This window comes from Falco punctatus, assembly GCF_963210335.1.
Source record: "Falco punctatus genome assembly, chromosome: 11".
NCBI lineage: Eukaryota > Metazoa > Chordata > Aves > Falconiformes > Falconidae > Falco > Falco punctatus.
This window is the reverse complement of record NC_137591.1, coordinates 25,707,186-25,731,918: the sequence shown is the minus strand read 5'-3', so window position 1 is coordinate 25,731,918 and position 24,733 is coordinate 25,707,186. Positions and strand designations below refer to the sequence as shown.

Sequence of the window (24,733 nt, the reverse complement as noted above, 5' to 3'; positions counted from 1 at the left end):
AATGAGGGCTGCATCTTCTCCACATAAAGGCGTGCTTTGATTGAATTATGGCTAATGAGCTGGGAACGGAGAGCCCTGGAAGGACCATTTGGGTCTGAGTTCGGGTGAATCAGCCCAGCACGTGCCTGACGCTGCATGCAGCCATATTTCCTGTCCCAAGGCACTGACTATGACCTGACCTCCTTAAAGGACACATGGAGAGGCCACATTTGTCCCCATAGAGTCCCCCAGCCAGCACTGGGATTCCCAGGAACACTGTCCCACAGCATCGTTTGAGGAAGTATTTCTTTCCCATGTCTCTGCAGTGCGCTGCCTTGGCTTCACGCGTGACCACAGCCATGGCCCTTGCAACCAGCCCCCAGAGGCAGCCTCCGAGGAGAGAGCATCTCTTCCCAAATTAGCCCTGACGAGAAGGATGACTCACCATTCTGCCACACAGTTAATTCGATGCTCACGTGGAAATCTTCTCAAGTGGATGTACCTCCAGGCTGACCCAGTCACCTCTCTGCCTCTCTTGGATGAGGCAAAGATGAACTTTTCCAGGCAAAGCAGCTTTGGTTTGTTGTTGCAGTTTCTTGCGGAGCCTGCTCCTCTCTGAACCGATGCTCTGTCAATGCCAGCACATTCATTCAGCACATTCCTTAGCCCCAGCTTCATACAACTCATACAATTTTCCCATGCTCTCAGGTGTTTTCCACTTATGCATGCACCTACACCATCAGTGGATTTTTGTCATTTTTAAGTGCTTGGAAGTTCCTAATAATTTTGGGGGGTTTGGTTGGGTTTTTCTTTGCTTCAGCCCTCAGTTTATAGGGCTGCCTACTTCTTCTGTTACTACCCAGACGAAAATATTTCATCTTGTAACAAAGGAAGAATTTTGTTCAGCACAAATGGACTTTTTATTTTCTCCTGGTTAGGGTTTGGTAATGAAATAAGTGTGGGTTTTTTTGTCTGGCTATTGTTCTTTGTGGGCATCAGACAACAGAAAAAGCTATAATTTGAGTAATTTGCCTTCAGTTTGCCAGATCTCTCTCCATCGTCCATCTTGATTAACAGCTCCTTTCCTCTATCACTAAGAAAATTTTGAGTAGGACTGGACCACAAACCAAGCCAACACATGCCTGTTTACTGTTGCTTTCCCAACACTGAAACCACTTTGAAATGTCTCATTTAGCCACTTTTAGTCCATTTAATATGGCTTTTATGACATTTTAAGCCAAATATTGATAGCAAGTCATATTCATTTATAAATCTCTTTCACCACCACAACTCCTTCATAAAAGCACTATTAAGCTTATTAGAAAAGGTCTGTTTTACCATTAAATCACATCAACTGGTATCAATTATATCACCACCTTTTCAAATGAGCCTTTTGTCTTCCATTGTAATAGCGCTGCTGCACTGATCAAAAGGTTAATAGCTCTTTGACTATATAGCTCATCCCGTCTTACAGCATGGCTTTCTTCCAGTCTCCTTTTATTCTAAAATGTATGAAAAAGAACCGCTCTTTGCCCTGAGAGTTTTTTAGCCTATTCCTCCAAGAATCTTGGAACAAGTCAGTTGCACTGGGTTGGTATAAACTGTGTAGGTCATCCCCAGGGCAACATTGCCCCCGGGCAGGGACACACTCACTGACTTTTGCAAGGGACACTGAGCAGACACTTGCAGTGTGTCCCAGCTCTGCCCGCAGCTCCTCTGGAAGTCTCCCAGTGCCAGACCCCAGCACTGCCATTGCTGCTTCTGTCCCTGAAATGCCTGGGGGTGTGAAGCAGGTGGTTTTGTCCTGTCTGGGTGCTGGCAGCCCCTCCCCAGCCCACAAACCCCAGCCCACACACAGCACCCAAGAGCTGGGTGCTGCTCCCATGGAGCCAGGGCGGCTCTAGTGAGACACGTGCTACATACTGCTTGTGGTGAAGTACTTCACCCTTGACAGCAACCAGGTCCAAGTATTTTCACTCCATAGTTTGACCTGATATATAGTGACGTGAATGTAGCTGCTGTTGTTTTAAATGCACCATTCTGTGTTCTTTCATGTGCTTTTTCACAAGCTGTTTGCACTTATTATTTGAAGCTTACTGGGAAATCCCCTGTTGAGACAGGAACTGTGACAGGTGATGGTGGGACAGCTCAAATGGACCCCTGTGGGCCCATCACCATGTAGCTTTCAGCTTTGCGCACACATCGCCTGGGAATGTCTCACTTGTGGGCTGACGGATTCACCCGAATGTGCCTGAGGTGCAGGGAGGAGACGGCATAAAGGGAGGCAGGAACCAGGTGGATGCGTCAGAAATGAAGATGCCTTCATGCAGAGAGCACAACAAAATCACCTCTCATGCCTTCTGCACCTTCCTTAGCAACCCAGCTGTGCAGTGATTTCTTTTCTACGGCCTTAAAAAGCCCAGCTTCTTAATGTGGTGCAGCTGTCTTCTGCCTGGACAATTGCTAGAGGATGCGAAGTTACAGGCTGCCAGGTTAAATCTTTCCTCGCTGCAGATCTAGTGAGATCTACTGTCTTAACCTTAGATGGACCTACCTCCCTTCCCTCTTATCTTTCCAGCAGCAGCTGAGCAGGATTAGAGCTGATGGGCCCATGCCAGGGAACAAAGGCTAGAGCTTTATTCAGAAGTGCAAAGCCCAGGGGATGTTTTGTTAGTGGGGTCATGGCTCAGCATCCAAAGCAAGTTGCTTACTGCTCTGGTCACAGTGTAGTTGTTTAATTCTCTAAGCCCACTTACAAAAGGCAGCTTGGAAGCAGCAAGCATCTGTCAATGCCTGTCTCAAGGGTATGCCAGTTATTTAAAAGGTGATGTCTGACAAGTCTGCAGATGGGGTTACAGAGCAGCATGATTGCAGGCGAAAGAAACACAAAAGCAAGGACAAGCACCTGCAGCAGAGAAACAGCATCCATTCAAAAGCACTGCATCACGCCAGCCTGCTGCATACAACGGCTGAGTTGACTTGGGGTAAAAGTAAATGCTCCTGATGTGGCCCCAGCCTGAAGGGCAATTCTAAAAGGTGACAAGCATTCAAGGGGTGAGTCAGCCCTGATGGGCAGCTAGTTTAGAAGTCACAAAAAGGAAGCAGCAAAATGAAACTGCACTGAAAACAGTTGATCCTAGCCTGAAGTTCCTTGATCTACGTCTTGGAGATGAACTGGACAGAATAAAACTGCAAGTGGAAAACATCCATTGTAGAAAAAATGTGGAATTGCTACACTAGGAAAAAGTCACTTGCTTTGGAGGCTGGTTGCATAGGAATGCATACAGTATATAATAGACATGCAAGGACTACTGGAAAAGTCCGTGCTCGGTGAGCTCTGCTTTGCCAAGACCTTTTGCCATTTAAAATTTATGTTGCAGCACTGCTGAAAATCCAAGCAGACCTGAGCGTCACTGTGCCACAGAGGGGGAAAAAAAAAAAAAGCAGCAGAGAAAGAGCTGTGAGCAAAATCTATGGCACATGGTACATGGCTGTGCTCTGCAGCTGATGCTCAAATATCACGCTGAGAGCGACAACATTTAATGCTGCATCATTTAGACATTTCTGCTTCTTCCAGAACAGAAATAAATGTTCAATGTTGTTACATTTCATCCTTCTGGACTCCTCCGGAGGATGCACATGGCTGAGACCTTACTGTCTCTTCTGAAACAGTGTTTGCCTGTCTTTCTGGTACTCTGGATGCAGGCTGGATGCTAAAGACTGCAATTACTGTCTCAGCAGGTGAGACTGCTGCAAGCTGCTATCCCAAGGCACATTTGTGCCTTGGTGTTTCAGCTAGAAATAAGTTTCAATGTGGAAAGAAAAAACATGGGCTTCTACACCTGTTTTGAATCTAGCCTCCAGTATCCATTACAGGCTCGTCTAACACAGGATCACTTGGATCACGCAGGAATCTGACCAAGACCTATTGCAGCAAAGTTGCAGCAATCCTTAGACCATCATTCACAGATAGCCCGTTATCTTACAAGGAGATAATGCAAAAATCAAAAGAGATGCTGCCTTGGATAATCTCAAAGATGGAGCCACAGATGGAGCTACAGATGGACCTGGACTTTCTCAGATCAAATATGTTCAGATCCAGGGTGCTGTTTCTGACCTCTGGAGAGACATGCTAGCTCAAAAGACACAGCTCTGAAAGGAGCTGTGCTGTTCAGCATTATCACGGTATAAGTTGACTGCCGTGATGTACAAAGTTTATCTTATTTGGGCATCACAGGAAATTGCAAGCCTCTGATGAGGGCAGCGCCAACAAATTCTGTTTCCTCATTTTGTGAAAAAATGCTGCAGTCCCAGTCAGTCCAGCTAAACTTCCACAAAACCCTCACATGAGATTGCCGCTCAGCCCAAGTTCATGGGCTTGTCCCAGCTGGAAAGGCTTGCCAGGCACAGACCCTGGTTTGTTACACAGTGTTAGATTCCCATAAAAACATGCCCAATATCCAATTAGCCAGCAAATCCTACTGGGGTATGGCTTGTCCTCTCCCTCTGTCGCTGAGATAGCTTCATGCCATGACCACACTGCTCTCTGCATTCACCTCCACTCCGTGAGATGTACCCTACCACTTGGCTGCCAGCAGAACCCAGTATGTTCCTCCTTTGCCCTCCGAGCACTGGTGTTTCAGGGTGCCTGTGGAGGGATGGCCAGGCTGAGGATGGAGCCACACTGGCCAGAAATGGGAAAGGCTGGGGCCATAAGAGCTGGAAAGGGGAGAAGAGTGGTCAGCGAGGTACAGGGGGGCAGGAAGCTATATGAGGAGAGGCCCCAGCCACGAGCTGTGGGAAGGAGAAGGACAGGTCCCACGGCATCCGGACAAGACAATCCTTGGGAACACTGTCCAGCAGCCAAGGGTCTCCAGGGACACTCGGCTGTTTCTGGAGGGAGCACGTGCGTGGGCTGAGTGGCCTCACTGCCCTGCAAGGGAGGTCACCAAGAGCTGAAACCAGTGCCCCAGTGCTTTGGGACAGCGTGGCAGGATCTCTGGGGGAGCTGTGCCAGGCACATGCCTCCAGCATGACCCTTTGCTCGGCAACATCCCTCTCTTTACTGTTATCTTGTACTTGAGATTCGTAATGGAGATTCACTTATGTTCTGAGTGAAAGCAGCTAAAAATAGCGCTAATATAACACGGATGAGAGATGAATTTACAAAATGGATCAAGAAAGCCCAGAAGCCCCTCAACAGTCATTATGTGCTCCCACAGCCTCCAGACATGCTTTCAGCGGTAAATGCTCTTGCTGTTTGTTAGGCAAAGAAGGAAATTGCCTAATACAGTCACAGATGCTGGGAAAGCTTTATGTTGAAGTGATTTCTTTTTGCCCTTTCTTTTTTCAACATCCCTCTCTCTGTTACCTACCTTGTAAACCTCCTTCCTTCAACCAAAATAGGTGAGGCATGCAGAGCATCTGGTAAGCTTTCGCATCAAACCTTGCACTGGGAGAGAACAGACTGGTCATTTGTCATTTTCTAAGTCAGTATCAAGCTTCAGTGAGGCATTTCTTCCTTGTCGGAGGCAGACGCTGCCAAAAGCATGGATGGCTTTTTTCAGGCTCATCCTCCATTAGGGCGCTGTGATTTCTCCCCTCTCTGTCCCTTCTGATGTGAGCTAGTTCATCTGCAGCTCAACCTCTGAATAAGCACTATGGATTTGTAAAAGTTTTAAGCACTTGTTGGTGAAAGACAACCAGAAGGCTGAGGAGGGGAAACAGCCAAGAGCTCAGGCTACCACAACACCTGGATCCCTGGTGCTCGTGCTCCTTTGGATGGTGGGACAAGTACTCCTGGTTGCACAGTGGCCCAGCTTCAGAAGGATGGGGGCTGGGGGGGAACATAGAAAGAAACCTACTTGCACCAGACAAGCTGCCTAGACACCTCTTGCAAGCTGCAGGTGCTCCAAGTTTAAGCCTTATCTTAAGAAAAACAGCCATTCCCCCCTCAGAGTTCAGCCTTTTGAATCAAAGGGCCAGGGTGACACCCTGCCCTGGCGCTGCCTCTCCCGTCTCGCACCCATGCTGGCTGTATCCGCACTCTGCTCTGCACAGACCCCGAGCAATCCCAGCCCCGCTGTGAGGCTGATGCAGGGGAAGTGCCTAATTTGTTTTATTTCCCCCTCCAATTGTTCTGGAGGTTTTTGGGGGTGCTTACTTCTCCTATTCTAATAGGCAAGGGCTCCAGGGAAGCTACCTTGCAGTCTGAGCTGTATTTAGAGTGACAGGCAACTGATGCAAAACAAGCTTAAAGGCAGTTTGAGAAAGATAAGTTGGATAGAAGCCTGGCTCACCCCTCCCTATGCCCACAATAAAGCCTTTGATGTGTCCCTTCTCTGCACTTGATCACGTTCCTGCTGCCTCTGTGATTCATGTTACGCAACTGATTGACTTTGCAAGATATGAGAACAAAGTGTCTCCTTGCCCTGCTCCCTGATGCACGTTAAGTGTGTTAGATTGGAAGGCTGAAGCAGAAATCAAAACAAGCCCTCAAGCCTGGTTTCTCTGCTAATCACTGGTGCTCATATCCTTGTTAAGCTAAGGGACTCTGTGCTAAATCTAAATCTAAAGGCACCACCCTGGGCATGCTTCCATTGGTCTGTAGAACTGTGCTGCTGCAGCTTCCCAGCTTTCTGTACCAAGCAAAAATTGTGTTCCAACAGGATTTTTCTCTTCGAGGGTTAATGACCAGCTCTTGAAGCAGCCTCTGATCAATGAGATGTGAAGGGAGTAAGCCAGGAGGCAGAGAGGCCAGCTGTCTTGCCAGTTGCATCCCAATTACAAAAAGTAAAAAAATCATGGAGAGAGGAGTGGGACAAAGGGCATCACCTGCTCAAGCAGCACTATTACCCCTGAAAGCATGGCTCAAGGTATTTCTCATGAAAGCTCATACTGGTGCTGCTCAAGAACGCAGTGCCCAAAGGCCAGCATATTCCAGATTAACATCTACAGTCTGGTGCCACATCTCCAGGGCTGGTCTGTCAAAAGGACTTCACACCATGATGCTCATACTAGGAGGGAACTGACACTGTCAACAGATGATGCGCTTTCATAGCCAAACAACACATCATGTGCTTTCATAGCCAAAGCACATCAACATGCTAGTGCCGAGCTTAACAGAGTTACTCCACTACATGAAAGCTGGTGTCGACAGAAAATATTTTTGCTTCTGTTTTTCTCAATTTTTCCTGTATCCAGCTGTGGATTGCCTTCACTTATGGCTCCTGGATAATAGAAGCTGAATCCCGCTGTGCTGTTTTACTGCTTTTTAAATTCTCTAATATATGTGCACGTGGTCCAAAACCCATCAGTCCAGTACAAGGGGCAGGCTGGACTCCGTCAGCAGCAGAGACCAAAGTGGGTTCAAATTTTAAAGAAATTAGCTCTAAAATCCTGCTTGTCTTTGTTCTGTATGAGTCACACAAGGTAATGTGCAGCAGAGGCTAGAAGGGGAATGGGGACAGCTCTAAGAATGGAAGGATATATTTCCCCCCCCCTTCTTCCATATCCCTTTCATATATTGTCTGGAATTATTCCTGAGACTGCAAGGGAAAGACATGCTACCCCCCATCTGAGAACAACAGAGCCTTACAGCAAATACTTCAGCCTCACAGTACCTGCTTTCTATCACGGCAGAACAGTAACAGTCCCTGAACCCCGAACCGACACTCAGCACATGCTCAGGTGTTATTATATAGGGACATGGAAGCTATTCCCAGCCAAGACTCCATCCAATTTTTATCCAGCCCTATTCCATGTTCTAGAGCTGCTGATGTATTCTCAGGAAACCTGCTTCAGTACTAGTACAGAAATTTGACTATCAACCAGCCTCCACTGATGAACTAACTGGCCCAATTACCCAGAGTTTACAATTCAGTGAAGCAAATATTTTGTTTAGCTCCAAGTACATCAGATCAGACCACCAAGAAAGCTCGGGTGGTGTCACCCTCCCCCTTCTTAATCAGTCCAGAATCCCCAAATATTCAGCCATGGAAAAGCAGTGCTGAATCTGGCACGTACAGGGCTCAGCAGCAGCATAAGTACAGACTTGGTAATGAGGAAAAGCGTGGAGATTTATAATGTGAGCAATCCCGCACAGGGAATGAAGGGAGGGAGAGTGTGCTGTCCACACAGTCAGCCTGCTGAAGGTCAGTGCAGGATGAATAGATGAGTTATAGAAGCTTTCAATCAACTACGTGGCTAAGCAGATAAAGTTTTTTCCCAGGAAGTAAAAGGCCACCAGCCTGGGACCAGTGTGTACCAAGAAGCAGGACTAGGACTGTGCAGCCAAAAGCACGGGACAGCAGGTAACTGTGAACTTGTGACAGGGAGAAAAACAGAGGCAGCTGGGATACTGCGGCAGAGCGAAGGGTTTGCAAGACCAACAAGAAAGATGACAGACTGCAGAGGAGGAGCAACAGGGACCAAAGAACAAAGTACAGACAGGAGAACAGCAAAGGCTGGGGCAGCCTGATGTTGCTGGAGGAATGGAAGGAAAAGGTGGCTGAGGGCAGGGCAAGACATAGGACACGCAGAAAGCCAGGTACATCAGCTTGAAGCTGTACACAGTGTTCTTCTTGTTAACAACAGCATGGGCTAAACTTTTCAGATTTGAGAATTATCTACTTCTCCTAGTCAGGACATGTTTGTTCCCTTGATGGCTTGTCAAGGAAAGCAATGGTATGTGGATTACTGCAACCTCAATGCCATTGCCTGGGCAGGATGTAGGGTCTTCTGCTGATAACATGTCTGTGCTGTGACATTACCACAGCACAGGCCTTTTGGTCATGCCATAAACACATTCTTCAGTTTTACAACCAGGAATGGCATCCTAGGAACCTGGTTCTGGGATCAGGGCTCTACAGTCTCAGCACGGGTCATACTTTGAATCCTCATTCTGTTGTTCTCCCCCCATTGTTTACACACACATTTCAATTCAGACATCACTTCAACCTTAATATTTCTATTACAAGTCTCTTATACATAGATATATGGGATAATCAGAATATTCTGCCTCATTCAGATGTTTAGTAAGAGGTCAGAAGACTGATACTGCTCTTCAAGAAGGCTGAACACCAACTGGAGAGAGTCCAGATCACAGACCTATAAGGCAAGATAGAAGAATGAGAGTTTGTTCAATCTAGAAGTGAGCAGACCAAAGGGACACAGGGTAACGATACATGAAGTGCCTAAATGTCACATCCATAAAAGGCTGTAGTTACCAAGAGAAAGATGATAAACTATTCGGTGCATCCATGCTGGTTAAGGACAAGAAATATTTGTCTGAAATTACACTAAGTCAAGATTAGATTAAGCAGCAGACAAGATTTTTCCAACTGTAAGATCACGAAGTACTAGACTAGATCACCTGTGGAAAGGCTTATGACACCACTCAGAAAAGCTCCCACTACAAACGTAGTTTATTTGCCTCTGCCTTGGATCTTGATGAAGTTCTAGATGGCCTTTCTGCATTCCCTCAGCAAGGGCTTATTGAGGAGGTGATAAAACAGTAGTCTGAAGTTCAGCTTTGATACCCACATGCAAGGATCCTAATGATCCCACCTGGCTGCCTCAGAGACAGACACAGAGCTGCTGTTGGGTAGCTGGGCCCCACTGGTTCTGTAGAGCCTGTCCTTCAACATGGGAAGCCCAACTGCCTTTTGCAGTCTAGACCTTCCCACTCTTACCAAGCTTTGCTGCCCTTTGACTGCTGCAGGAAGCCAAGCTGGGCTGCTTCATCAAACCTATTCACTTTTTTTTTTTAAGCTAAACAGGTTTCCACCAGCTCTGCAACACTGGGGAAAAGGAAGTTAATTTTCTAACTGGAGAAAGCAGCTCACAGTGACTACTCCCAAGGGAAAAAGTTGGTATCAGTGTTTCTGCGTTTCCAGTTAATTGAGTTTACTGAAGGGTACATAACATTAGAGTGCCTTGAGCCTTGGCCAAGTTTGTAAAAGTAAATAAAGACAACTCTAGTCTAATGTTAGAAAACTGACCCTTGGATTATTTCTGAGCTCACTCCTTTCAGCAGCTAGAATGAACACTGATGCATATGATGTAAAATAAGGAGCATTGGACTCATACCTTATTAATTCAACAAGCATGTTTGACTGCTGTAGCTAGAAGGCATCTCTCCTCCAGAAGATGGGCCACAGGACAGAAGGGCAGATCCTTCCTCCCAGGGCTTGTCTGGTGACCTCTGTGCAGCTCATCAGGCTTCCAGTGACCTCAGGAGGACCCGCTGCAAAACACCCTGTTAGGAAGCAGCAGGAGGGGAAATGCTCCATAAAGGGGGACAAGTGAGGAGCTGAGAACAATCCCAGCACAGACTGTAACCTCACTAAAGCACACTATCCCACAGCACCTGAGCAGGGCAGGCTGCACAGGGACTAATGAATGGTCCATCCGCAACCCCAGGATGGACCAGGGCAAGGAGCATTTAGGGGCCCCTATTAAGTGCAGCAGGAGATGGGGTTAGAGAGAAACCAACCTACAACATAGCTCAGGAGGAATCTGTGGCCCAAAGCCCGAGTTTAAATAGAGCTCCTGGTCTGTGAGCAGAGGGTGTGGGTGGGGGCCCAGGTGAAGCTGGTTTGAGGTAAGTAAGGTCTGTGAGTGCCCTCAGGGTTCTGACACCACATCTTCCCTCTGAACCTGCTCCCCATGTAGGCAAAGCCATCTCTGACCTCCCTGGGAAGAGCTGTGCCGCCCTACTTACCCCAGAGACAACAACAACCATTGTGTGCTGCCCAGTTCCTCCTTGGTCCTTTCCAGCCTCATCCCTCTACCCCCTCATTGTCTGCCTGGTCACGCTGCATTCCATTCGCCAGCATCCTGCTGGCTCCTCCTGTGCTCTACAAGCACATCTTGCAAATTACAGCCATCCTAACACAGCCTTTTCTGCTCAGTAGAGTCCTGTTAACCAGCAACGCTCTTCTCAGTCTCTAGTGATTCAAACCACAAAGCCATTTGTCATGCTACATCTTCTTTCCCAGCGAGTAAAAGTCAATTAGTGTTTTCAGCTTTGCTCTGAAATATCCCCGGCTCCCTCTTGCTGCTTCATGCTACCAGGAAACCATCTACAATAATGACTTGTTTGGATGTCTAGTGCTGTGTTGCAGTGAATTTCAGGCTCTCTAAACTTTCCTCTCTGTGTACCAAACACCTTAAGCAGGAGGCACGTTTTACTGCCAGAAATTCTAAGATTAATGAGGTTTTGTACCTGTCGTATGCCCATTCTTTATATTTTATTTCTTATGCTCAAGAAAATAATGATGATTTTTGCTACCAGACCTTATCTCCTATCTTAAACACCTGAATTTTCAGCAATCTCTCTCATTTTCCTAATCTTTAGTAAAGGAATAAACTCTTGAAAAACAAATGCTCCAGAAGGTTTGCAGGATGTGACCTGGTGCTCTACACAGTCCAAGCATGTGCAGTGAGCACAGGTGGCCCTGTGTCCATCACTGAGTTCTGGTGGCCTGCTGTCCCCCGGGCGCCCTGGCCAGCACCAGCTGCTGTCACACGGTGCTGGCCCAGGCTCCCTGCGAGGTGGCTGGCTGCAGCCGTGTCCATGCCCAGAGCCAGGTCTGAGAGGGGCTTGAAGCAGGGGGCTGTTGCACTCAGCTGCAAATCAGCTCCCAACACAAGCTGTTGAGAGTCAAGGTGAATTTCTTTTGAATTTGTCAGTGTTAGGGTGCAATAAGGCACTAAAACTTGACTAGTGCGTAATAATTGTATTAGAGCTGCAAGGGTTTTAAAGTTAAAACAGTAATGTTTCTAAAACAGAAATTTCAGAAGTAGTGGTTTCTATCATATTGATATTTTAATTTGAAGTTATGGCTGTTACAGCAAATTCAAATTAAATAAGTTTTTTTTTTTTAAATTAAATTATTTAATTTCCTGGCTATTTTAAATTAAAGAATATGCAAGTCAATTATTAAATAAAACCATATGTGCTTAGGTTCATTCCTACTCAGCAATGAATCTACACATTTGCTTAAATATTATCATATGCATTTTTGAACCATAGCCTGAGAGAAAAGGCTTGAGAAGGACACACTTTTAATGTGCAGACCATGGGTCTCCTCCAGCAACGGCTGTCAGTCACCTGCTGATAACCGCTTCTATTTCTCAGCAAGACTCTCAGAGAACGGGCAACTTTTCTTCTGCCAGTATGATAGGACACACATTTTGTTTGGACATCGTCTCTACACTTGCTCCCAAAAGAAAAATTCCTATCTTTCCTTAAGGCTTCCAGAACCAGCTCCTGGACAGAGATGCAGCCAAGTGGTGCCCCTCCAGCTAGACAGCGGGGTACAGGTGCTCCACATCACACCTCTGCATCAACCCCAGCGAGAAGTGCCTGGTTCAGCAGGTTTGTCATACCACCCTCTGGTGAGTAACAGAGCCACAGCGGACGAATGGCATCTCTGAGCACTCTGCTTGAAAATAGTGGCTGAGGTCTCCTACTCCACCGTGGTGTCAGTGGCCTCCCTTCCACACCACGTGAATGCCCAGACCTGTGGATATAACCAGTCCTTCCATTTGTAAATATTCCCCCCTGGGCAGTTTGTACTCTATTATCTGCCTCAAAGTATTAACAGAATAGTAATTCCTGGTCTGTGGCAGAAATGTGGGCTGGCCTTTGATTTCCATGGCATCCTTTCTGGTACTTCCTGGGGTAAGCTGCGTGCAATGCCAGGCACCTGGTGCTCCAGTGAGTATGTTCTCTAACACCCACATCTCCTGGTTGTGTGGGGCTTGCCTTGGGAAGCAACGCAGGGTGCACAAATAAAAGCCTGAGTCAGTTTTGGGGAGAAGAGCTGCTGTTTAGATGCGACTGAGCATGTGCGCAGTGGAGTGTTTGTGAGGGTTTTGCTCATCTCTGATTCAGCCTAGGAAGGAGCCGGCAAGAGTCACCCAGCCTGGCTTCAAGCCCAGCTCACACAATTAGAAAAGTATTAGCTGAACTTAATAGGAAAATCAACATTAAGCAGATAGGAGCTGGTGCAGTTGTTAAAGACAATGTAGTGTTTTATCCCTGGCAGAAGCCCAGGCTAATGGAGGGCTTCCAGCATCCAGAGCAGCCTCCAAATGAAGGCTTAATTGGCCTCTGAAGCCACTCATATAATTACAAACACTTGTAATGAAGCATGAAAAATACAACAGCCCAGGACTGTGACATGGAGGGAAGAAATGATCTCATCTGTCTCAGAAAGGAAATCGAAGTTGTTTTACCTTCTTCCCAACTCCTACCTGGCCTGCAGGCTCCACTTAGGTGCTAGCTTCCAGGGCGGTGCTAAGACCAAGGGGAAATACGGCTTCTAACAGAAGGCAGAACTTCTGCCTTCCCCTGGCTGCTGGGGACACCTCTCCCACCCTCGGTGCAGGCTGGACACCAGGTGGACACTAGAATGGACTTCGACTGCCCACTGCTGGCATGCACAGCACGGCCCGGCCAGCAGCAAAACATCTGCTTTGGTGAAAGCTTTATATTTTGATTCTGCTTTAACTTTAGCTGAGTGACCCTCCGTGATTTCTGTTCAACAGCTGCTCCCTGAAACACGTGTCCCTGCCGATTACTCAGACACAGTAGCAGCAGCTGGAGCACCTGGTCCAGGCAGAGCCATGTACGTTCCCCCTCGCACCAGGGACCTGCAGACCCTGAAAGTGTGCTCCAGAGCAAAGTGGTGAGGAGTCCAAGGTACAGCTCCCTCAGTTGCTATGCTGGATTGAGCCAAAGATCAATGGGGTTTGTGCTGCTCGTTGCTCTGCAATGTTCTGGTTCACTGGGGGACAATTTGCTGGCTTGTTTGCGTTAGGGAAGTACTCTTGAGCCCTTTGGTGAGTTCAGAATCACAGAGTGAGTGAGGCTGGAAGGGAGTCAGGACCCGTCTGGTCCAACACTCACGCAAAGCAAAGGCAGCTTTGAGGTCTTGTATCCCTTTTTATGGATCAGGTGGCATCTGGTCCCACCAAAAGAAAATCTCAACCAGGCATGTTAGGGAGGACCTAGAACTAGTTTAACTTCAATCAGGAAGGCTTCCTCCTTGCATATACCAGCAAAACAGCTGTACCTCCACCACACCCAGCTGTGTCCAAGTAGCCATGCCATCACCCTGACTAGTCAGCCTACTCAGAGTTTTGCAAGGCCACAGAAATATTGGTCACTCTTTCAGCATCAGTTCAGATGACACTGGACCATTTCACCTTATGCTTTTTCCCAACGTTGATCACTAAGGCCAGGGGCAGGAGCTGTGTGCATCCATCATTTCCCTCTATTCCCGAAGGTCACAGCTGCTAACGCAGGGAGAGAAAAATTTCAGGAGAAAAATTCCAATGTCTCCTAAGGAAGGGGAAGGCATGGCACAGAGACTACTGCCACTGCCAGAAGGACAGCAAGGAGCTGTCAGCTGGGTGCCTGTCGCGGGGTCGATAAGACACCACCGAGCAACACTTTTGTTCAGGTTGGTTTTCACCACACACTTGGGATTTGAAGGCTCAGTGCTCTACACACACCTTGGCCTTCGCTCTTGGACACTACGTCCCTCCATCTGCAGAGCTCTGGTGCTCTTTTCTCATGTGTCCACATATGCTCCACACGGTGTCCATACAAAGCTACTGAGTCACTCCTACTGGGGATGAGAGGTAAGAAATTTCCATCCTCTTCAATAAACTGACTTTGGCTGGACTTATCCAGCCTCCTGTTATCACTGTGGCATGCAGCTGCAATTAACCACTGAGTGCTGAACATTGGTCACTGGGCAGCCATCATTTTCATGTGACTGATGTCGTTTGCCAGCGACTTCTACCCAAGAGTTGGAGCCCTGTGTGGGCCAGACTATGTCAAGAAATACTATATGATAAGCTCACATCTAGCACTCGCGATCTTAGGGTACACCAGCTGGTCTTCTAAAGCAGGCAGTATTCCAGCAAAGGGAGAGCATCCTCTCCCACCCAGGAAGATGATGGTTAACAAACTACAGCTTCCCTGGCACAGTCTGGACAATCAGTCCCAAAGCCATGAGTTCTTCCTGGCTTATACCAAGCTTTGTATCATTTTACGGCTAAAATGCTAAAATGCGATCAAATCACGTTTAGCTAGAGCAAGGCCTGACACGAGTTTAACTGCCCTCAAGTGATGACAAGCAGCAAGTGCAGATAAAGAAGTCGCCTGAAGAGAAGCACGTTTTGCAGGAGCCTGAGTGAGACTTCAGAGGCTCACCTGTGCACAGGAGGCTTTCCCTCACGTGTCAGGCTCAAGCCTGGGGTTTTACTTTGAAGTGTCTGCTCTGGCTCTGCCCCAAGGCCTTGCTGGGCTTCCCTGCTTTCGGCTCTGCTCAGATAACCATCAGTCAGCTCCGCCTAAATGAATACAGCATGGCAAGCACAGAAGCAAGGCAGTGACCAACAGTTCTTCAGGAGCATGAAAAGGACCCCAGCTCACAGCCCACCTGGTTTTTTGCAGCCGAGGTTACGCAGGTTCCTGCACGCACTCAGATACCAGATAATGAGCCCACGTGCAAAAACGTCAGGAGAGCAGCTGTGTCTTTTGCCACGTCTGCACAGCCCTATCACGGAAGTAGCAGAAACAAAACCACGGTGCGTGCCCTCAGCACAAACAGGGAGTTCTGGCTGGTAGGGCTGTCACTGGAAGAGGGTGACCAGGATACCAGTGCATGGTCATCCACCTCTAGATACCCGAGATCTATCAGAAGCAACAGTGTACAGTTTGAGCAGGTGAAAGGATCATCCTGATCATTCTCATCAGGGACAGAAGGGTTCTCTGATACAGATGATCTCTAAACTGAGGGTTGATGGTCTGAGTTTGTGGAGTCAAGGGGGCCAACTCTTTTGCTTCCCCAGGCAGCTGACAAAGAAGGTCACATGTGTCTGGGGTGACCAGATAGCAAAACCGAAGGTACCAGAGAGGCCTGGCTCACATACGAGCTCTCCCATAGCTCACAAGGAGGATCATCAGGGAACACGGGCTGTAAGCTCAAGCATGAAGCCAGGGCAAGAGCCAGCACAGCCTGTGCACTCCTGCAGGCCACGGCACTGTCCCACAGGAGGCACAGCAGGGCTCTGCTCGGGCTGTATCATGGACACAGGCACATCCCCTTTGGCCCCATGGTAGCCCGCCTCTACCCAGCTCCTGCTAGCTGGCCTTTCTGCTGGCTACAGGACTGGCCCTGCTGATAGAGCCAGCTCTAAACCTTGGGGGAATCCTAAACAGGGCAGGATGTGACTAAATCACCTCCAGAAAAGAAATACAGTGTGATAAGGAAAAGGTGGTGAGTAAAAGGAATATGGTAAGTAGAGCCATGAAGACCAGCCAGTTTGCCTGCTCTCAGTCACAGCTAGCCCAGCCCAGGGTAACTGTTTACAAGAAGCAACAACTGACGGAGCAGAGCTCTGTCATCCGCTCACTGCAGGGAGTCCAGAACGCAACTTTTATAACTCTGGTGTGACCCATGTCCTGGGGTCCGCAGCCCATGCCTGCCGCTGCCTGCTGCTTGCTCTGCCCTGGTGAGGCAGAGGGGCACAGGCAAGCCCTGAGGCAGAGTGCTGCTGTGTGCTCAGTCCCACAGGGCGATGGCTGTGCGAGCCACCCTGGCTGCGGCAGTGATACTGATACCGAAAAATCAGAGAAAAAACCCTCTAATACCTGGTTTGGAGCATTAGAAAGCAGGCATTATTTATTTTTGGTGCCAGATGCACGGGGGATAAGTTCCACCCAATGTGCATGCTGACTTTGTTCACTGTTTATATGGGCGATCTAAACATATTAAAGACACTTCTGAGAAACTATTAGCATATTCATTACAGTTCTGAGAACTACGTATCATATCTACACTCCTACTACAGGTTTGGCCTAATGGGCCGGGGGTCCTCTGGTGGTCATTTGGGACGTCTTCATCCTCTTCCTTGTCATCTTTCTCTTCTTCTTCTCATCCTTTTCATGACCTTCTCTTCTTCTGACCCTGTTTCAGCACTCCTGGCTCATGCCTTGGTTTTGGACTAGCTCTAATTTACTTAGTAGCTGAACTATACAATGCAGTGTTCTACTAATAGCTAAACTACATAACACAGTGTTGTACAGCTCGGCAATGCCATGGATACATTAGTTGCAACCTTTACCGTTATACACATGGGCAAAATTCACCCGGTATTAATACCGTAAAGTTGGTCATGGAGAAAAACCCTCTAAGAGTGGACCTGAAGTTTCAGAAGGCAGGTGTTCTTTATTACAGCACTGGGAGCACAGAGGAATGTTTCCTCCAAGTGTGCTCACCAAGTTACTGGAGGGTATGCATTATAATACATGTATGTGCATTATAGATGTATACAGTGGAGCACTTACACACTCATAGTGCGTTACACATTCATTTCCATTCGTGTACAGGACTGGTTACAAGTTTCTCACTTCTAATGCAAACCACCTTCAGACAGCACTGCTGAGCTTTGTTACTACCTCCGCGTGCCCCCCCAGCGGGGCTTGCCCTCTCTCGGGGGGGCTGTTTGTGTCAGAGGTCGCGATCTCCCACCACCACAGTTATCTTTGTCCTATTTTCAACCAACTGTCTGTGACTTGCAGCACCTTATCAGTTAGTCTCCTCCTGCGGCCAGAGCTTCCTCACTGGGAGGCTTCTTTCTGCGTAACTTAGATATAATAGTGTGCTTTCCCCCATCCTTCCCAAGGCTGACTCCCTGGATTAGCAGTCCCTTCATCGTCACTTTTAGAACTTTAGAGACTCAGCTTGGCCTCAACTTTGTGCACAGATTTCTTTAACACAGAGCTAAACACTAAATCAGAGTTTGGTAATCTGGGAGTTTAGGCATCTTGTGCCTTTGCTGAGCCAGCAACCTTCCCTTAACCGAATGCTTTGACATGAATAGATAGATACCTATATCTGTACCAATACAGTGGTATCTACACAGCAGCGTGAGTGGCAGCAGGCCCGGCAGGGTGCCGGGGATGTAGGCCCAGGGCCTTCAGGTCAGGCAGAGCTGTCCTGGCTGCCACGTTGCGGCTGCAGCATGCCAGGAGGTGGGGGCTCACCGGTGGCCCTTTCCTGCCCGGCAGCGCTCCCACCACCGGTGCTACTAGCCACTGTGGCCCCGCGGGCCAGGCCACCCTGCGTGCCATGCTGCTGGTGCTGCCCTGCGTGCCACCACTGTGCTTCTGCCTCTGCTTGGCAGGCCCAGCGGCCATCGCCATGCCTCAGCCTGGCGAGCCCACGGCTGCATCTCCTGGAAAAAAACCCCAGACAACTCCTTTCACCAGAGAATCTCCTAGGCAAAATATTTGGAAAAAAGCAGGCTATTTTACCGATTCTCTTTTTAGTCCTTAAGAATGTATTGCTCCGTATATTGCTACGCCTGGCGGAACCAAAGCTGAGCAAGCCACCTCAGCAGGGCCGTCTTGGGCAAACCGCAGCTTCCAGCGCCAGGGACAGAGGGAGGGATGCACTCAGCTTGTCTGGATTTGACTGGAAAACACCAGGGACATGGATTTCCAAGCAGTGCCGTTCGTGTCCCCTTTTTGGAAGGAGGAGAAAGGACATGTCAGAATTTTTCCAATAGAGCGAGCAGCGGGACAGCTGTGGCCATTGCACTGCCTGTCACCTTATCCTGGCGCTGGAAGACCTGGATGCCCATACAGCTGTTCTCACCTTCCATCCTCTGGGAAAGATATATCTGTCAGGACTGGGGTGAGATTTGGTCATCAGAAAGCAAAGATTTTGTTTTAAAGCTGGAGACCATTCCATGAAAAAAAAAAAAAAAAAAAGAAAAAAAAAAAAGAAAAAGGTCTTACTTAGCCTCAGTGACAAACTGTAAAGTTAGGCTTTGAAAGGGGCTTGTGGATGGAGCAAAGCAGTCTGCAGACCTTCCCTAGGGATTACAAAAAATGACCTGCGGTCACTGCAAATTAGAATGGAAACTATTTCATACATGGCACAAGGACAAGTTTCAGATCAACATTTTCTATCTTTAGGCAATCTAGGCTGATGTGCAACAGATGAAATGCAACATTTGTATTAGATTTGGTGACCACAGCAATATTAAAGTTATTACAAGTTTTATGTTTATCGAATTGATAATGTAACCTGATAAATGATCACCTGATTTTACTCAACAGAGAGACTAGAATAGTTTGCTTCCTGGTGTGCATACCGAAAGTGCAAATACCACATTTCCTCCGTTTCGAGGAAGTATTTTGGCAAGCTTTGCAAAACTTATTTTTGTGATTCCAGTTATTCTAGCTGCAACAGAAAAGGTCAGACAAGAAAGACAGGAGCAGCAGACTGGATCTAATGAGAATCTGGTTTAGATGCTGGTGTGAAAACCAGACATCAGCATTTGCAAAAGCCAAGGACTGTGTCAAATCAAAACTGCAATAATGAAGCACATCATGACTTGGGCTAAAAGCCAGAAAAATGCAAGAAGTGAATAGTGCCCAAATGACAAGGTTTTTTTGTCATGAACATGACAGCAAGGGTGAGTACGTAAAATCCGTACTGCTGCTAGGGTCCAGAATGACGAGTGGGTTCAATTCTTTCTTATGTTGCTGCTCACATCTGCTGTGTCCCAACATCTCTCAGATCTGAACCAGGTCACACAGTGTCCAATCCAATGCAACAAATTCAACAGATAAGATTTCTTGCATGACTGAAATTAAACATATGCTTAGGTACTTTGCTAGAGCAGAGCTTTATCTCTACTATGCCTGAAGCTTTTCTGAAGGCTAGCTAAGAGTCACAGCCCTCAGCATACTACTGTGTTAGGTAACCAGCAAGCTTTTCATGAGGGTTCCTGCAAATCTGAAGAATAAATTGGTTGGCAGTTTTGGGGAAGCTGGTGTTACCCTGATGCTTGAAAACTGAAGACTTTTATTAGAAATTCTGGTATTAGCTAAGAAGAGGAGAGACTATGACTGGCTGGTGAACACTGATGATGAGTGTCCCTGCCCTGAAGCCAGCCTCTTCATAAGAGATTTATAACAGATTGGGAGGAGGACAAAGAAACCACTGTTGCCAGACTTTCATCATCTAGGAAACAAAATTGCCCCATCTTAGGTTTTAGGATACAGCTTTTCTTGATCCTCAAAATATAGTTGAACCTTCCTGAATAATTTCTCAGTCATTCTGAAGATTTTGTAATTATTCAAATTTGACCTGGCATTATGATTAAGTTATATCTAATTTTAATGGTGAACTTCTTTGGGTAATTACTGAAGAGAAAAATCAAAGTGACTGGTAGGTTTAAAATCTTCAGACGCTGCCTTCTTTTGACAGACTTTGAAGATAATATATTTATATATTCATATACATTTATACATTTAGTAAGGACCAAGAGATTAATTTTTCATTTTTTTGTACCAACTTTTTTACTGCTCTGATGAGCAATCCACCATACTACTTTGTAAACCCTGGGACTATTTACATCAGCTAAATCAGGACATCAGAACAATGCACTATTAGGAAGAAGTAGCAATGAATACAACATAACAACATATAAGCTGAAGAAAGTATTATTGCAGAAATCTTAGCGGTGCTTTAAATAGGCAGAGTTAGCTGTATCTATATCAGTGCTGTGTTATACTGAAGCAGCACATGATGCAACACTGCAGCCATCAGGGGCGGCTTTACGATAGAACCTAAGCTCTTAGGTCCTGCCTGATTTCATCTTATATTCCTAGGTGTGACCTTCAAAACCTGTTTGCTACCTCCCAGCCCTGGGGTAGCCCTCTTCCCTGCAAGGCTGCCTTTTTAATACAAAATCCTCCTCATGGCTTCCCTGGTTCTGCATTATGGAGGTTTGACGATGCCTGCCCTAGTAGTTCAACCTGTGCTGCAGCATCCCTGAGATATTCCTGAATCATCTGACTGGAAGAGCAGAGTGAGGACATGCCTGAAATCCAACACGAGAGCTCTGCTTAAAACACGTAGTAGTTCAGTGATTACAGACTCAGTTCTGATGTAAAGCAGGTTTTATTCCCTCATCTGCCATATAGAGTTTGAACTTATGGCTAGTATTTGGTGGACCAGGAGTCACAGCCCCCTTGCATGAGTAACCAATAGTCTGTCCATTCTGTTCTCCCACATCTTTCACAGAAAGAGCAGCAAACGCTCAGCCCAATACTTGCTGTTTCTTGCACTGTTAGCATGGACTGATAAAATCTTTCTCTTTGAAAACAAGGAGATGTCATGTGAGGAATTCCTCTGGCTTTCTGTAAGATGGAAATAAAACCAGTAGTGCGTAACTCCAGTAGGATATTTTGGGCAGGATTTAGAGTACATTCCTGCCTTCAGCATTTCCTGTGAATTCCACACTAAAGCCCCACATTTTAAAATGTGTGTGAGTGTCCTAAGTGAGCCCTTCCGGAAGCTGGTCATTAAAATGCAATTGTCTAATGAGCACTGATGTCATGACTGCACACTTGTGGAGAGCTAGTTGTAAACACTGAGTGGTTCCACTGAGGAACCAGCTTCCTGCAGATTAATTGTGACAGTGATGTATGCAATATGTAAATATAACTAATCAGAGATGCTGGCCATATAACCGTGGGGCAGGCAGGAAATGACTACAGCTGCAAACTTTGCAAACTCACTTTCTTGTTTTGACCTTTCAAAAGATGAAATGAATGAATTTAGTTTAGCACAGATGTAAACATTTTTCCACATTTTCAGCAGAAGTTCTGCTGAAACTATGAAGATTCCCAAGCCTGCAGCAAGCTTGAGTTTTCATCATGGATGCCTTAGAAAATTCTTTTGAGATCCCTGGCTGACAGGATGTACAGACTCCGAATGCAAAGCATTACGTTCCTGTTGTCAGTGATCCTTGTCTGAAGCAATGTAATTTTGCCTCCTTCCTTTTAAACAGCAGCAACAAAAGAGGGTTTTATAATGTGAGTTATGTGTAGGTGTTATAATGCTTCTCCTCCACTAACTCTGAGGTATCCCACATGACAAATTCCTCCACCAGGATGAACCATTTGAGTCCTCCACTGAAGAAATCTACTGAATTAGCAGACTGCAAGCTCCTTTACTTGAGATTTATAACAGAACTATTTTCTGTTTTGTAGTGCTTCATGAAGCAAAAATGGTTTTTTATCTGAAAATGAACAAAACAACCATATGTTGGATCTTGTCAGCGTTAAATTGTAGGTCCAATTACAGTTTCCAATAAGGAATAAACAATGTAAATACTTAGGAATGATAAATTGCTACTGAAGAGCAGAATTATTTATTAAAGCCAAATTAATTCAAAACATGTCATTTTGATTTTCAGCTCTTCAAATCCCTTTACAGGAAAAAGGAAGAGAAATATGGACATATATCCCTTCAGCCCATGCACTTCCGTGAAATTTCTTTCCACGCTTATTCTCCACAGGACAGTAAAGAGACTGTGTTGCTTTTTCTTCCCACAAAGATGAATATTGCTTCCCTTCAGCAGAAGCTAAAACATACATAACCCCACAAAAGTCATACTGATAAAAAAGGATTTGAATAAGAACAATGGTGGAGCTCAGTTGTGGAGAAGCCCAGGCAGTGCTGGAACATGAACATGGACATAAAGGAGGTGAAATTTACACTTACCTGGCAAATAACAAAGCCAGTCTGAAGAGCAATGTGGCAGGATTACTAACAAAGGAGAATTTCTCATTGTGCTCTAGTTCTTTGAGCTGAGCTGAACCATTCAATCAGGGCTCCATTTCTATTCAGCTGAATTGAAAGTCTGAATCTTTCAGCATTTACCTTTAAGAAAGAAATATGACATATTCAGTGTACGATGCAATGTCCTTATAGCTAATGGTATTGGTCAATATTTCTTGCACAGAGGGCAGCTATTGGGTCTACACAAGTCAAGCATCATCAGCTGTCACAGGACCTTATCAAACATTGACAGAAGCCTGTGCAGATATGTTTCAACCAAAAAGCAGGCCCAAAGAGATCAGGACATCACCTCAAGCAACTTCCCCCACCTTATGATCTATTAAATTTTGCTTTTTTGTCACATAAAATTGTTTTGAAAATACATTTTCTATTCATCAAACTATGAAAAATGTATTTATCCTTTTCTACAAGTAATAAATCATTAAGTCAATATTGCTCTCACTTTGCAGAGATGACCTTGATTTGAGGGCTTAAGAATCAGTAGTCTCCTTCCTAAAAAACTTGTGAATACATTTCATTGGTTAGAGAAGTGGTGAGGAATCAGGACATTTAGTTCTCATCCCAAATTTCTTCGGAGCTTTCTAGGTCTCTAGTGGTGTAATCAGCATAATATTCTGGGTCTGCTTTTTCTGGCTTAAAATAACTTACTCATTTTTCTACATCGTCATCTTGCAGTATACAAAACAGCCCAGGAGCATTTACAGGGTCATTAATACTGTTGCTATAACTACTGTAGCCTGCAGTGAAAAACAGAAATACCTATTAGCACCAGCACCATCGCTGACAAAACACAGACTGACTTTGATGCAATTTGGCTACTTCAGGGCCTGGATTTAATATTAGCTTTCCATTAATGGAAAAAAAAAAGGGTGGGTGGGGTGGGGGAGAGATACTGTTTGTAATTACCCCTTTCCTCCCTGTCGTGTCTGCCTTCCCCCAGTTTCCAAATGAATTCTCAGCACATTGCTGCATTCAGGACTGATGCTATTGTCACAGTTTAGTAGTTATACTTGAAGTATCTAAGACATAACGCCTGTTGCTTTAGAGTCATTGAAGAGTGGATTGGACAAGCCACTTGGGAGTGGACAAGTACACTGGGGAGAGCCCATCGCTGGTGGCTGCTGAAAGAGATGACCTAATGGGTCATTTCCATCTATAAGTTACATGGTATAGTGTCAAGACCACCAAAATTCACTTCTGAGTAATGTTTCATGCTACAAATCTTTCTTAAATCATCTTGTATCAACTATTGAGGCTACAATTAACAACATATTTCAGGAATAGAAATCACCTGGTAATAAAATAATGGCAGAGGAACACAGACAGTATTATATACACATAAAAGGTGGGGGGAAAAGAGACTCACGTGACTACCACTGTTGCCATAAAAGTGAAATAAAATAATGCATTCTATATTTATTTACTTACTGGTAAAAGTCAGAATATGTTATTAAAGATAGCTGTGGTTAAAGCCAGTTTACAAGAAGCAGGATGCGATATATAAGCCCACTCTGAAACTGAAAATGCAGTTTAAAAATCCTGCTTCTTACAAGTCCTTGGGTTACAAAAAGCAGATTTGCACTGGATATTTCCCATTCAGTCTAATTTTTAAATTTGTAACACACATGTAATACATGTGAGTTTTCTTTCTTTTTTTTCTTTTTAAAAATAGTAATCACAATAAATAACATCTTTTTTTGTCATGTTTCAGGAATTTGGAGCCCCAGCAGAGTTATTTTTTTCAGTTCTTTTGAATATTGGTACCTCCTGTCCTCCTTAGCTCCACAAGCCGCAAGGAAAAGGCTGTGGTGGGACTCTCACCAGAACTTACCCAAGTTGTGGTGATTGTGCAGAACTGGACACAATGGAGGGAAGGTGATGAGGCCATGTTCTCTCCCCAGGGGTCAGTGTCTTATCTGAATGATCAAAACAAGGGATTGGTGTTAACAAAAGGAGGACTGTTTAATTCTTAATCATCTGAGTGCCACATAATTTTAATCTTTTCCAGCACCTCATTCACCAAACACTGAAATGGTTTCTTTGATAGATGTATTGTTCTTATGATA

At 45.9% G+C, this 24,733-nt stretch overlaps 1 protein-coding gene across 3 annotated transcripts in view; it reads right to left on the bottom strand.

Moving 5' to 3' along the window:
- Positions 1-24,733, bottom strand: part of RGS4 (regulator of G protein signaling 4) — a 205,050-nt gene that overhangs the window by 10,660 nt on the left and 169,657 nt on the right. For 2 of the 3 annotated variants that reach the window (XM_080406985.1, XM_080406986.1), the window contains 3 exons: positions 24,499-24,583; positions 22,590-22,748; positions 425-10,237 (listed from right to left, as the gene is read on the bottom strand). In XM_080406985.1, the coding sequence (XP_080263111.1) occupies positions 425-666 (242 nt within the window). In that variant the 5' untranslated portion in view covers positions 667-10,237; positions 22,590-22,748; positions 24,499-24,583. Of the gene's footprint in view, positions 1-424; positions 10,238-22,589; positions 24,584-24,733 lie in introns of all 3 variants that reach the window. The other variant, XM_080406987.1, reaches the window with a different exon arrangement.